We start from the raw sequence: 13738 nt of genomic DNA, 5'->3' as shown, positions 1-13738 counted from the left end.
AGCATCTTTTGATGTGCATATTGACCATCTTCTTTGGAGAAATATCCAGTTTATCTATTTTTTCTTTTGTTGGCCATGCTTTTGGTTGTTATCCCATGAAATTGTTGCAAAACCCAATGTCATGAAGATTTTCCCCAATGTTTTCTTCCAACAGTTTTATAGTTTTAGCTCTTAAGTTTAGGTCTTTGATCCACTTCGAGTTAATTTTTATAGATGGTATAAAACAAGGGCTTCAGCTTCATTCTTTTGCATGTGAACATTCAGCTCTCCCAGTACCATTTTTGTAAAGACAGTCTGTTACCCATTAAATTGTCTTGGCACCTTTGTCGAAAATCAGCTGATCATGTATGTAAGAGTTTATTTCCAGGTTCTCCATTCTATTCCATTGGTCCTTACTGTTTTAGTTACTGTAGCTTTGTAGTAAGTTTCAAAGTCGGGAAGTGTAAGTCCTCAGCTTTATTTTTTTTCAAGATTGTTTTGGTTCTTCTAGGGCCCCTTTCAATTTCATGTGAATTTGAGGATTGGATTTCCCATTTCTTAGAGAAAAGGCTGTTAAAATTTTGATAGAGATTACATTGTAACTATAGATTACTTTAGGTAGTGTTGGCATTTTAACAATGTCAAATCTTCCCATTTGTAATGATGGGATTTTTTATATTTATTGAGATCTTTAATCTCTTTGAGCAGTGTTTTACAGTTTTTTCATACAAATCTTTCGCATCTTTGATTAGATTTATTCCTAAATATTTAATTCTTTTAGAAGTTATTATAAATAGAATTGCTTTCTTAATTTCCTTTTGGATTGTTTGTTGCTAGTGTATAAAAACTTAATCATCTTTTTATGGAATAGTTTTAGCAGCCACTGAGGATCTTTACTTAGAACCATTATGTCACTGGGGGTTGCAAAATGGTTATATTTTATCATTCCCTCCAAATTTATTAACTAGGATTCTTTTACAAAGAAGAATTTCACTTTAACTTGAGGTATGGCTGTGTAGAGAAAGGCAGATAATTCTCTTAATTTTAATAATGTTCATTCAGTACAGTGAGTTGGTTCCCTAGCATCCTTTAAAGTTTTCCAATAAAATCATTGGAAATTAGGTTGTTGGTTTTTTTTTTTACCCTTTGAGTATCATTGTGAACTCACAGATTTTTTTAATATATTTTATCCATTTTAATTCAATACATTGTTCTTTTTAATGCTCAAATTGTCTCATCTTTAGCCAGTATGAGCCCCTTCACATTGATTCTTGAGTATTTTTGATATGACCTTGGTGGTCTTTGACAACTTTCTAAATGGAACTGCTTTTAAACATTTTTTAAATTTAATTCTTGTAGATGACTTTAAATAGTTTGCCAATTTCTGGACTTAACATCTTTAGATATTATGTTTGATTCCCAACTATAAAAAATGAAAATTTGGCTTCCCTTTTTTTCAGCAAATTGTTACTGGTGTTTGTTTGTTTTGTTTTGTTTTTTTTAAGTTCTGAACCTTTTCTTCTCCCTTCTAAATCTTTTGGTTTACCTTTACTTTTATAATGTCAAGTTAGTTAACATTCATATTTTGTTTGGTAACAATAATCAATTATTTTATGCCTTACCTGTAGGTTGATTCTGTAATTTGAAAACCAATAATCACTTATTGTGGCTTATAAATAGTTTATTGCTAAACCAACTACAGTGTTAAGATTGTAGATTCTTCTTTTTATGTAATGACCCATATGCCACTTGATGGAAAATGTTTCTAGCATCAGAATTCTAGTGTCTCTCTTTCCTCATATTCTGTTAATTAAATGAAAAAGAATGAATATGTTTATTTCTTATCTGTACTGTAACTCTCTTACTGATCTTGTTTTTCTTCTTGAGAAACAATGCTTATTCACTAATTATCAATACCTTTTGTGGCTCTCTGATTTATTAACACACCTTCAACTGTTTTGTCTCTTACAGACATTTCATGAACTCTGTTAACAATCTACTGCTCTCTCCCTACCCCGTTCCATTCACAGTTTGGCTTATCCTTTATGTAGCTCTTTTTAATGGGATCTTGAGAGAAAAGACAAATACATGTCTTAAATTTTTAAACTATATGATGTTATGCTAAAATTGTGTTTGTGTCACCTTTTATCTTTCCTAATTAAAGAACTTTAAGTTTTTACCATTCTTAAACAAAACTGTCTCTAGAACCTGATTAATAATTTTTGTTGCTCTTTTTTGAAATATTTTTAGTTCTTGTTACTAGCAGTTTGTAACTAATAGTTCAGAAGGCTATCATAAGTTAAAATATGGATAGATAAAATTGCACTTTTTAAAATAACTGATTAAGTTGAGCACATTGGGATGTTGTGTTTTGAATGTAGCTATGTGGTGCAGAGAGGTCAGTTGGGTATGGTTCAAAAGAATGAAATAGTGAGTCAAGAAAAGGAGAGTAGATTTTATAGGATGATACAAAAAAAGATAATGTGGTTGATAATTTTAAATGTTCAAGTCCCAGAGACTTGCTCTGAGAGCCTTTCTAGAGAAAAGCATATTTAAATGATATATACCTGAAAATTGAGCCAAAGGTCAATATGAAAGTTTTATGTCAATAAATTTATATTTGTCATGTCATTTCAGCTTCTGAAAATTTTCCAGTACACTAACTTTGAAAAAAATCGAAATTACATCTTATCAACTCAAGATCGCCTCGTAGGGGGATTTGCCAAGTGGCCAGATAGTCATCCAGGTAATTTATTTTTTGTATAAATGCAGAGCAACTTTTCTTTTGTTTATATATTGAGTAGATCTTCAAGCATCTTTGTCAGAAAGGGCATATGATAGAAAATTTAGCCACAATTTTAGACTTAGTTTAAATAATAGGTTTTTAAAAGGTGAATTGTTTAACTTTAGAGTTGATTTAGGGTGTTGGGGAGTATAAAGGAAGGGCTTGATTATCAAGATGTAGTGATATAGTTTGCCTTTTTTCCTGCAAATATTTCACTTAGCGGTGTTTTGTTTTATTTAAGGCAATAAGCAGATGGTCTAAATGGTCCTTGTCCAAAATAGAACCATTTGGTTCATCCCAGATCTCAGGATTATTAGCTACCACTTAAGCTATGTAGAATAAATTACTCTTAAATCCAAAAGGGGAACTAGTTCTTACTCTTTTCAGAAGTTATTAAGTCAAAATTCGCAAATCATGAATACAGATGTCCCTCACTGTCCATACTCTTACCTGAATTTTGGCAGATTCATGTTATTTTTCTAGGTGAATATTTTGCTCTCTGAACGCTCAATGGTTAGTCACTCTAAAACTCAGGAACCAAATAGATTCACACAGTACAGTATTCCATGCTTTCCAAACTCAGGAATGGCATGGATGTGAAGAACAAAGGATTTTTTATTTCATAAGTTCTTTTAAATGGATTCTTCAGAAAAATGAAATATCTTTATTAATAATGACATTTCTTCAAAATATGTGGCTAATTCTGCTATTTTCCAGAAAGGCCTTATTCCAAGGTGCATGCTCTAATATAATAAAGTCAGTAATTACATGGATACTGTCTGCAGGCCCCTCAGACCTAACCTGCCAACCCAATTCATTATCTCCATATTCTACCCTGCTCCAGGACTTTAGTGTCACTAGGTCCAAGTTCAGGCCTAGGATTCTGCAGAGGTCTTGTCAGTCTTCCTGCCTGTAATCTTGTGCCCCTCCTGTTGGCACTTTGTGTTGTACATTTGCTTAAAGGGAAGGAGAAGGGTAAAAGCTCTTTTCAGACTCTCAAAGGGATCTCTAATGCAAAAACGGTTGAGAACCTCTAATCTGAACTCTTCTATTAAATCTGTTAAAATCATTCAAAGACTTAAGTCTTAACACTCAGAGTCAGCTGGCATGGCACACAGGTCCTCCCAAGATTTGGTTCTCCTCCCACCTCTCGCATAATTCTCAAGCTACTTGCCCCTCCCCATTATGTTTTCACCTCCAGCAAATTGAATCTACAGCTTCCAAAAAAATCAGTTCAAGAGTTTGTTAAAAATAAGTCAGAATGCTGACACTTTTGATAAGCAAATTGGTAAGTATTAACTATAAATATATGAAACTAGATTCAAGGAATGATTATTTTTTGCAGCATTGCAGTAGAATCATGGTTTTTATTATTAGTCTAGAACCGCTTCAGCTCATCTCTTGTCATAGAACTGTTACGGTCTGAATACGTACCTGAATCGAAATATAAATAAAGGGCTCGTGGAATCATATTTTTGTTCCTGAAATGAACAGGATTATTTCCTCACATTCATATTTACTTGTATCTTCATGCAAAATATATTTATTTTAAAAATGTACAATGCTTTTAATTTCTTAAGCAAAATATTATTTAAAAATTTTGGTATCTGTAACACATAGCTATAAATATGTTTAAAAAGTGCTTCAAGGAAACAGTTATTTTGGTATTGATTCCATTGTTTTCAGTCAGTGCATGATGCTAATTTAAAAAATAATGAACTGTTTTAACAGTTAATAGGAATAGGGGAGTGACAGTCTCTTGAAAAGTATTTCTTATATAAACATTGAAATACATTTTGAGTGTTAATAATAGCTTTTTTAAAAGAAAATTCTTGGAGCTTTTTTTCCAGAGAGATCAGTTGCTAACTTTAACATTTGTGTGAATACTTGGATGTGATATTTTTTAGATATGTTACAGTGTCTTTAGATCCTATACATTACAGAGCATAGAAAGTCTGTGTATGATAAATTGAATTTATGTGGAAAAGATCTGTTCCCAGACCTGTTTCAAAAATCACTTTAACAAGAATTTTAAAAGTTAGCTTATTCCTGGTTCCAATAAATTAATCTAGTAGCAGATTTGACACAAAGAGATTTTATATATATTTATAGAAAAAACAGGAAAAGAATCAAGTTTTATTATGAAGAAAACGTATTTCAGCATCTAAAGAGCTTGAATACATCACCACCTACAGATAAGGAGTTGTTTTTTTTTAATTTATTTTTGAGGCTTTAAACATTTAACTTCTGGTTCATTGGCTTTTACAAAAATCCTCTTGAGAAAAAAAGTTTATTTTTGTATTACCTGGAAAGTGTAAGATCCTATTTTATGTTATTCTGAATGTATTTCCTCTTCCTGTTGCATTTTTTCCTAGAAAAATTTTCTCATTTATAGACAAGAAAATTTGTTACTTTGTGCCTTTTGTAATTTTAGAATATCTGCAAGGAAAATATAATAGTACAGGTAAAATAAAATTTATTTTTTGTGGTCTGAAAATTAGGAAAATTAGCCAGAGGAAACCTAAGCATTCTCTGAAAACGATACAGGAGGGGGTTAACATAGGCTTTCATTGGTGAACTAACTTTTTCACAAATAACATTGAGTAAGCACAACTATTTGTCATTCCTGTTTGAAAAGTAAATATTTCTGTAAGTAAAACTTTCTCTTGAATTCTTTTGACAAAGTTTGACTTGGTAAGATGTTTTGAACTTTAATAGCTCATGAGGCCATAAATGATGACCAATTCAAAAATAGAAAAAAATTTTGACTGCTACAAAATCTGTTTTTGGTAGTGTTTCCATAGCTGCTGAGCTCTGAGGTCTTCAGAAGTCCATATAAGGCTCTCAGGCAAGCAATAGCCTTGTGATTTCAGGGACCATTTTAATGGAAGAAGGTTGCTACCCGCTGAAAGATGGGAAACTGTAGTGAGGCCAGTGTAGAAGAACTGTTATGATATGAATGCGCATATTATTATAACCAAATAGAATGTGTGAGTTTGTTTTTATTGTCAGGTCAAATTTTTTAGAATGACTGACATTACCCAAAATAGGAAAATTAAATATGGTACAGCATTCCAGATTGGGTTGTTTGCCTAAGCTGCTTTCTATATGGTTTAGAAACTGTCAGAGGTACAACTTAGAGAGGATGAGTAATGCTCCTTAGATTCAGAAATTTATTTTCATTTTTAAGAAAAAAAATTAATTTTACAATATGAAGCCCCTTGCTTCCATATTCTGTATTAAACAAAGGGATAACCTGTTAGAGGGAGAAGTCTTTTATATTACTGCTACTCTTTCTGTCTGTTCTTTAATCATAGAGGATGTTGGGAATGTCACTTCTTCAGCCAGGAACTGTTTTCTTTTTTAGTGATGATTTTCTTGAATAATAGATCATCTGATTTTTAAAAATTTGGTGTTTGAGACTTTGAAAAAGCAAATATTTCAAAACCTGTAGTAAGTAGTTTTCTGAATTTATTTTTAATGTACTGATGGGCTCATAAGCAGCTAAAATATTTTGTAACATGTACAAATAAGAATGCCTGTTGTGATAAAAAATGCCTTATTTTCAGATGCTTTGCATGCATACTTTGGAATTTGTGGCCTGTCACTAATGGAGGAAAGTGGCATTTGTAAAGTTCATCCTGCTCTGAATGTAAGCACACGGACTTCTGAACGCCTACAAGATCTCCATCAGAGCTGGAAAACCAAGGACTCTAAACAATGCTCAGAGAATGTACACATCTCCACATGACTGACTTTAGATTGGGAAGCGGGGTGGGGGGATTTGTAGCGTAACTGTAGCTCAAGGTTAAAAGCCATGTATAACCAAGTGTGCTCTTTTTTTCAGAGGTAGAGTCTTACAATCGAATCTTGTGCCGATGTCACTTTGGTATATGGTCTTGAGCCAGTAACCTTTGTACTAGGTTTCAAGAAAATCTTTGTTGGAGTTTGAACCACGGTGGACTCTGTTGTGGTTCTTAATGTTTATACTGTATTTCTAAGTTCTTTGAGGTAAATTAACTGTATGTATGTAGGTTTATCTTTTTAAAAAACTCTTCAGTACAAAGTTGTATCGTATTATAAAATGGACACAAATCTTCAAAAGAAGTTTACAGTTCACATAGCTGTGATAATCGGGTGAACACTTAGTGATCATTTAAAAAGCTTGACTGCTGATGGTAGAACATTGCTTTAATGAATTAAGTATCTGGGATTATTCTTTGAAAACAGATGATCCCATAATTTTTAAAAAGAATGACTTATTTTGTCTTTTTCTTAAGTAAAATGTGCCAATTAAACTTTTGTGTATAAATGAAAGTAACTTCATAGCAAAAATGAATAGGCTTAACTAATCTAATAATTTTCTAATAGATTGTTTTAAGAAGACTATTATGTAATTGAAGGAAAAGTAATTTAACTATGTGATCATGAATGTGAAAGTTTTGTGCTGTGTGGGTCATTTATTTTAGATGTTGCTGAGGTCAGTAATAGTTATGTTTGATTTTAATCTCAAATCATTAGTTGCTTTTTTGCAAAGAAAATAGTCATCTGTAAGGGAAGACATCTAGTGATTTTATTTTTCTGAGATACATGATATTGTAAATTGTACTTTTATAACTGAGTTATTTTTAGCCACTTGAACTTTTTTTCTTTAGTTTGTTGCCACTAGTGTGCTAGCTGCTCTAATTTGAAACTGATGATTTTCTAATTTTTTCAAAGTAAGTAAGTAAACATTTAAGTAAAAAAAAAAAAAAAAAAAGCACCGCTCAACTAAATTTAATGGTATCACTCCATACATGGTCATTTATATTTTTGTATTTTCAGGTAAGTGGGAGGGAAACGTACTATTTAGGGGTTAAGGACTGGGATTTTGCTTTGTTTTGTTTTCTTCATTCTATGACCTAGCTAATTGTAATGAAGTTAAAGTCTTGGTGATAATAAATATTGGCTTTTTAGTTTTAAAAGTATCAGTATAAAAATTAAATTACTACTATCACTGTTTAGGTATTGTAATACTTAAATTTTTATTTTTATTTCTTAGAGTGAAGAAAAAACCCTTAAATAATGGCCCTTCCCAAAGGAAATCTAGTGTATATTTGGAAAAATGGTTCATTTCATATTGGCGTGCTTAGTTTTAAACCTCAATTTGCCGAAGTCAACTTTTTTTTAAAATTAGAAATAAAGCCAATTTTCTGATGGTGGGGAAAAAATAAGCTTAACAACAGATGTCATCTTTCCATATGTTATTCCAGTTGCACCTGTTTAAGTCCTGACAAATTAGGACGTCTATGTCTCAAACTAAGTCATCTCTTAGACATGAGGAATTAAAATGGTATGTATGCTTTAGAACTATATAAAAAGCCCAAATTGTTTTTCCTGAATTGCCATTCATGGTTGGAATTGCCATATTAATAAATGAAGGAGAATTTCAAGGTTGGAGTATTTCATAAAACTATTAAGAAATATTTTCTAACTCCTTGTATAATTTAATAGCATAGGATTATATATTACAATATAATTCTAATTGATATACTTGTGAGAGGCCATCTTGTGAAACTTTATGGACCAGTGAATGTTCACATTCCACAGCAGCATATTGACCAAAACAGTACCAGGCCATTGTGAATTGTGGAGAAACTATTCATAACTTTTTCTAAATAGTTACTTACCACAAAAAAAAGTATTAATAAAATAAATTATAAGCAATACTTAATATATATATACATATATATGTGTGTGTGTGTATATATGTATGTACATATATATTTTGTTCTTTAGCAGTGGTGATAGAATGAGAAAGGGAATATGAAGTCTTGAGTAAATCTATTTCCTGTGCTCTGCCTCCTATCCCTAGTATGGTATTTTTTAGAAGATGGTAGGAGAAACTTTGTTTTGAGCACATGTATGAAAACAAGATGAATCAGGTCGTACAGCACAATTCAGCCCATTTGTCATTTACAGTGTTTTTAGATTTGACCTATGATATATATACATTTTTATTGGATCTTTAAATAATTATTTATCAGTATTTAAAATCAGATAGAAATTTTAGTGAAAGTGGTACATAATTAGAAACTGGATAATATTGAGAGTCAATTTAGTAAGGAGGTGCTCTGGACTTGGGTTTAAATCCCAGACTGTGAGTTCACCAGTGAAATCTTGAGCCCTAACTTCCCCTTTGATAAAATGAGGGAGGAGAAATCTAATTCATGAGTTTGTCTGAGGATTTAATGAGATAATACATATTAAGTACTTAACCTAGTACCTGAAATGCAGTAAATTCTTAGTTATAATATCTGTCATAACCATCAAAAAATTGTTATTTAAACCTCTTTTCTATAACAGAGACCTCACAGATCTCTCAAGGAAGATGATGGCTTCTTTTTTGTAGTTTTTTTAATCTCCCCAGAAGAATACAGAATAACTAGGATAGCCACATATCGTAGTCTGCAAAACTAGGTGCCACTGGTGTCCCCATGAACTTCAAAATATAATTTTATAAGGACAAACCACTAACCAACATCATTTTAGCATCTGTGTGGGAGGAAGTGAAAGGCAGGCAGCTGCTTTCTGACAGCCATGAGAATAGAACTGTAACATTGCCCACAGTTGCTCACTAGAAAGTTCAGTGGCCCCATCTGAGAACAAAAGCTGAAACTGGGAGGGCTTCTATAGGTCCCTGTTAGCTAAGTGTTAGAGCAGTGTAGTACGGTCTGACGATTGTGCTAGAGCAGTCTGAGCCCTGTCCTGTATACATCTTAATACTAACAAGACAAAGCCTAGGTAAAATTAGAATCCAAATTGGACAGGACTGTCAATAGGAAGAGAAGAGAGTCCAGGTAAGCATTGGGAGGGAAAGCCAATATACATAGACATTATATCTGGACATGTATAATTTTAAAAGTACTTTGTGAAAATGAAACAGAAGCTTTAGGGCCATAGAGCAAAGTAAAGTCATCCTAGGGTACCTTTCCCTCCTCAAATTAGAAGAAAACTCAATTCACACACACACACACAAATGAGAAGGATTACAATCAAATCTCATTTAATTTTAATAAACAAGAGAATAAGCAGACCAATATCCCTACATACAATGAAAGTACATCAGAAGGACATGACCACAAGACTGATGAAAGCCTAGTTTTTTTTTAAAAAAAAGCCATTATGACAGGAAATTTATAGTTTTAGAACTATATCAATAAAAATGGGAAAAGCTAAAAATTAAGCAACCAAGTCTTAAAAACTGGGTGAAAAAGCAAATTTCCAGAAGGAAGCAGAAGGAAAGGATTAATAAAAAGGGGGAAGGCCATCAGATAAGATAGACAAGTCATCGGCCAACTTACTCAAGAAAAAAAGGGAGGAAGCAAAAATGAATATCTAAATGACAAGAGAACCATAAAGTAAGGCAAATTTTCAAAATTACAACACTACTTTGAATAATTTTATATAATAAATTAGAAAATAATAACTTTAGGAAAATGCAAATTGCCAAGATTTACCCTAGTAGATACAGAAATTCAAAAGAAATGTGCACTTTACAAAAAGCATCAGGCCCAGATTGTTTCAAGGGTTTTTCTACCAAACCTTCATGATTAAATAATCCCAGCGTTGTTTAAACAATTCCAGGGTCTATAAAAAGAATCTTGAATCTCAGAGGGCAAAAAACACAAAAAAGACTTTCAAATTCATCTTATAAAGTGAATATGATAGCATTGTTTCTAAAACCTGGCAAAGATAGTACCAAAGAGAAAACTATAGATCGCTCTCACGAATATATCAGTGCAAAAATGTTAACAGTATACTAGCAAACAATTCAATGGCACTTTTAAAAAGTAATGTCATGAGAAAGCTGGGTTTATTACAGGAATGCAAGAGTAATTTAATATTGGACAACCCATTAATTTCATCATAAAAGAGTCGAGAAAATCATATGGTTATCTCCATCTTTGTAGAAAAGACATTTAGCAAAATTGAGTGCTCGTTAAATATAGTCAGTTAAGTAGAAATTGATGAGTAATTCATTGGCATTATATCTGCCCAAAGCCAGCATCTTAACAAAAGGCTTTCCAACCAAATTCAGGAGCAAAGCCCACCGTCTCCCCTACTACTTAACTTTGTGTTGGGGGATTTAGTCAAATGAAATTGAAAAAAAGAAAACAGACATGTGAATTGAAAAGAAAGATTAAAACTATTTGCAGATAAGATTTTATATCTGGAAAACCCAAAGGGATTTGTTGAAAAACTATAAGAGAACTTAGTAAAGTAGCATTCGCTTACAATTAACATACAAATGTCAGTAGCCTTTACCAGGCACAAAAGAGTGCATACTGTGATTCCATTTAGATGAAGTTCAAAATGAGCAAAATGATCTATGGTATCAGAAATAAACACCCCATTTCAGTCACTACCTCCTTCCTCAAAGGTGAGCACTATCATAACTTGAATCACTATCAGTTTTGTCTGTTTCTGAACTTTTTATAAGTGGAATCATAATCAACACATTGTTTTTCAGCTGGTTTTTTTTGCTCCACAAGGACTGGAAGAGTACAAAGCAGCTTCTGTGGTGCTGGCGATGTTCTGTTTCATGATCTAGGTGCTGGTTACATAGGTGCATTCACTTTATGAATATTTATCAAGCTGTACACTTAGGATTTGTGCACTTTTCTGTATGTAGTTCAATAAAAATGTTTACTAAAAAGAATAAAATATATATACACACAAACCTAAACTAGTTAGAAGATATGCTTGAAGAGATCTCTTTTATGATTGCAAAAAGAGAAAGAAACGTTTATGTAAACTTAAGACATGTCCAAATGTGTACGAGGAAAGCTTCCAAAAAATAAAACTCTCGAAAGACAGAAAAGTCTTGAACAAGTGAGAAGATGTATATACTGTATTCTTAGATAACATCAAAACATGTTTCTCTCCTCAGGTTTATAAATTTAATGTTATCCTAAAAAATTGTGTTTTTGTTTTTGAGAGAACATACAAGAATAGATACAGACACTGAAAAAGAATAATAGTGAGCAGGAACTGACCCTGCCATTAAAACATGCTCATGAATCTTCCATGATTAAAAATTTAGTATTGACAAATGAGTAGTCCAGTGGAACGGAAAAGAAATTCTTGAAATAGACCCAATGGCATATTAGAAAACAATAAAGGTAGCATCTCAGTAGTGAAAGATGAACTTTTAATTAAGTAGTATTGGAATGACTAGTGCTCAGTTATTCAGATTATTTACCTATGTTTTTTGAAGACTATGTAGTTTTTTTACTTTGAAACTTCTTTTTTACAATGAGCATTTATTATTCTTACAATTCAAAAAATAGAAGAGATGCTGATGATCCTCTCCCCACCTCTATCCCCAGCCTATCCGTTCTAAAAATAACCACAACTATTGTGTAAATCCTTCGGACTTTTCATCACTCTCTCTCTCTCCATACATGCAGATGTAGATTTGTTTAAAAAGCGGTAGATTTAAGCACTAGTCCTCCCAATACCATATACGTACTTCCACAGATATACACATAAGAATATGAGATACTGTGTAGGCTGTACTGTAACTTTTGTCCGTTCTACAACATATGAGTGCCTCTCAAGAGCCATACTTTGCTTTAAATAGCTACATGGTATTGCATTGCATAAATGTATCATATGGCTGTAAGATGCGTGACAATGTATCATTGCCTACTTACATGATTTCTTTAAGCTAGATGTATAGATATGGAATGGCTGGGACAAAGGGAGGGCACGTTTTAAATTCTGATAGCTTTTGCCACTTTGCTTTCTAAGAAGGTTGTACTGGTGCATGCTCCCTTGACACAGATTTTTAAATGAGTTAGTAGCTTAGTTCCTCATTTTACCAATTATAAATCTGAGGCCCAATGATGAAGGAACTCATGCAAGATTGAATATATATGTATATGTGTGTGTGTGTGTATTTGTGGTAATGCTGCAACTAGAGTGCGTGTTTCTGTCTCTAGGACAGGGATCTTCTTTTCATGTCATAACAATTCTTTGACTGAAGTATTCATCCTTTTGCCTCTTTTCACATTTTTCCAGATGTTTAATCCTAACAACATTTCATTAAAGCTCCTACCAAGGCTTTAAATGAAGAATTGTCATGAAAAGTAGATGTGGGATTTTTTTAATTGATTGATAGTGCACTGCAGTTACATAAGATGTTATCATTGGAGAAGCTGGGTGATGGGTACATGGGGCCTCTCCAGAGTTTACAACTTCTTGTGGGTCTGTAAATTTTTCAAAATTAAAAGTTGTTTTTTTTTTAAGTGTGTGTGGGAACATGAAAGGCACATAAAATTCATGGGAGATAACTATGGCTTAGGCTCAAAGCCGGTTCCCCCCTCACTTAATGAGCAAGTCAGGGAATTTGGTAGAGCTTTATGTAATCTCTAAAGGGTGAAGGAAAATAATCACTAAAATAATCAATTTGATAAAGTGTACCTAAGTAGCTTGCTAGAATATGGATTTTTGTTGTTCCATTTGAATTTTAGTGATTGAGTACCACACTAGAATATTCTGCTAGAGAATACTTTTTTTTTAAGCTACAGATGATACTATGGAAGATTATTCAGTGGTTAAATTTTAGAAATATGCATATAAGAATACCTATTCAAGCAATACCTTTTACTTTTATGACTCTTGATACTTATTTTAATATTTCTCATATTAAGGTTATTTCTAGCTGACAAATGTTACTGTGAACATCATATTTTTTTTTCCCTATGGAGTTCCTAGAAGATTATAGGGAGTGTACTTTAAAGATACTAGTGGTACCTGTTACGTTGCCATTCAAAAACAGTGTAATCATTCATAAACTCACCAGCAGGGTATTAGAGTATCTGTTTCCTCGTATCTTCTGCAACACTAGACGTTAATAATCATAAAGTTTTTTTCATTCTACATGGGGAAAAAAAGGTATTCCCTTGTTGATAACACACGTAGAAAGCA

The 13738-nt window shown here is 32.5% G+C and overlaps 1 protein-coding gene across 1 annotated transcript in view; it reads left to right on the top strand.

Moving 5' to 3' along the window:
• The window catches only part of PGGT1B (protein geranylgeranyltransferase type I subunit beta), a 46519-nt gene extending 35049 nt beyond the window's left edge, over positions 1 to 11470 (top strand). Inside the window, exons 8-9 of the mRNA XM_006193296.3 lie at positions 2617 to 2725; positions 6334 to 11470. Of these exons, the coding sequence (XP_006193358.1) occupies positions 2617 to 2725; positions 6334 to 6515 (291 nt within the window). The 3' untranslated portion in view covers positions 6516 to 11470. The remainder of the gene's footprint in view (positions 1 to 2616; positions 2726 to 6333) is intronic.
• The last annotated feature ends 2268 nt before the right edge of the window (positions 11471 to 13738 follow it).

The sequence above is a fragment of the Camelus ferus genome, chromosome 3, assembly GCF_009834535.1.
Source record: "Camelus ferus isolate YT-003-E chromosome 3, BCGSAC_Cfer_1.0, whole genome shotgun sequence".
Classification (NCBI taxonomy): domain Eukaryota; kingdom Metazoa; phylum Chordata; class Mammalia; order Artiodactyla; family Camelidae; genus Camelus; species Camelus ferus.
The sequence above is the reverse complement of the archived record's forward strand: the minus strand, read 5'-3'. Positions and strand labels throughout refer to the sequence as shown.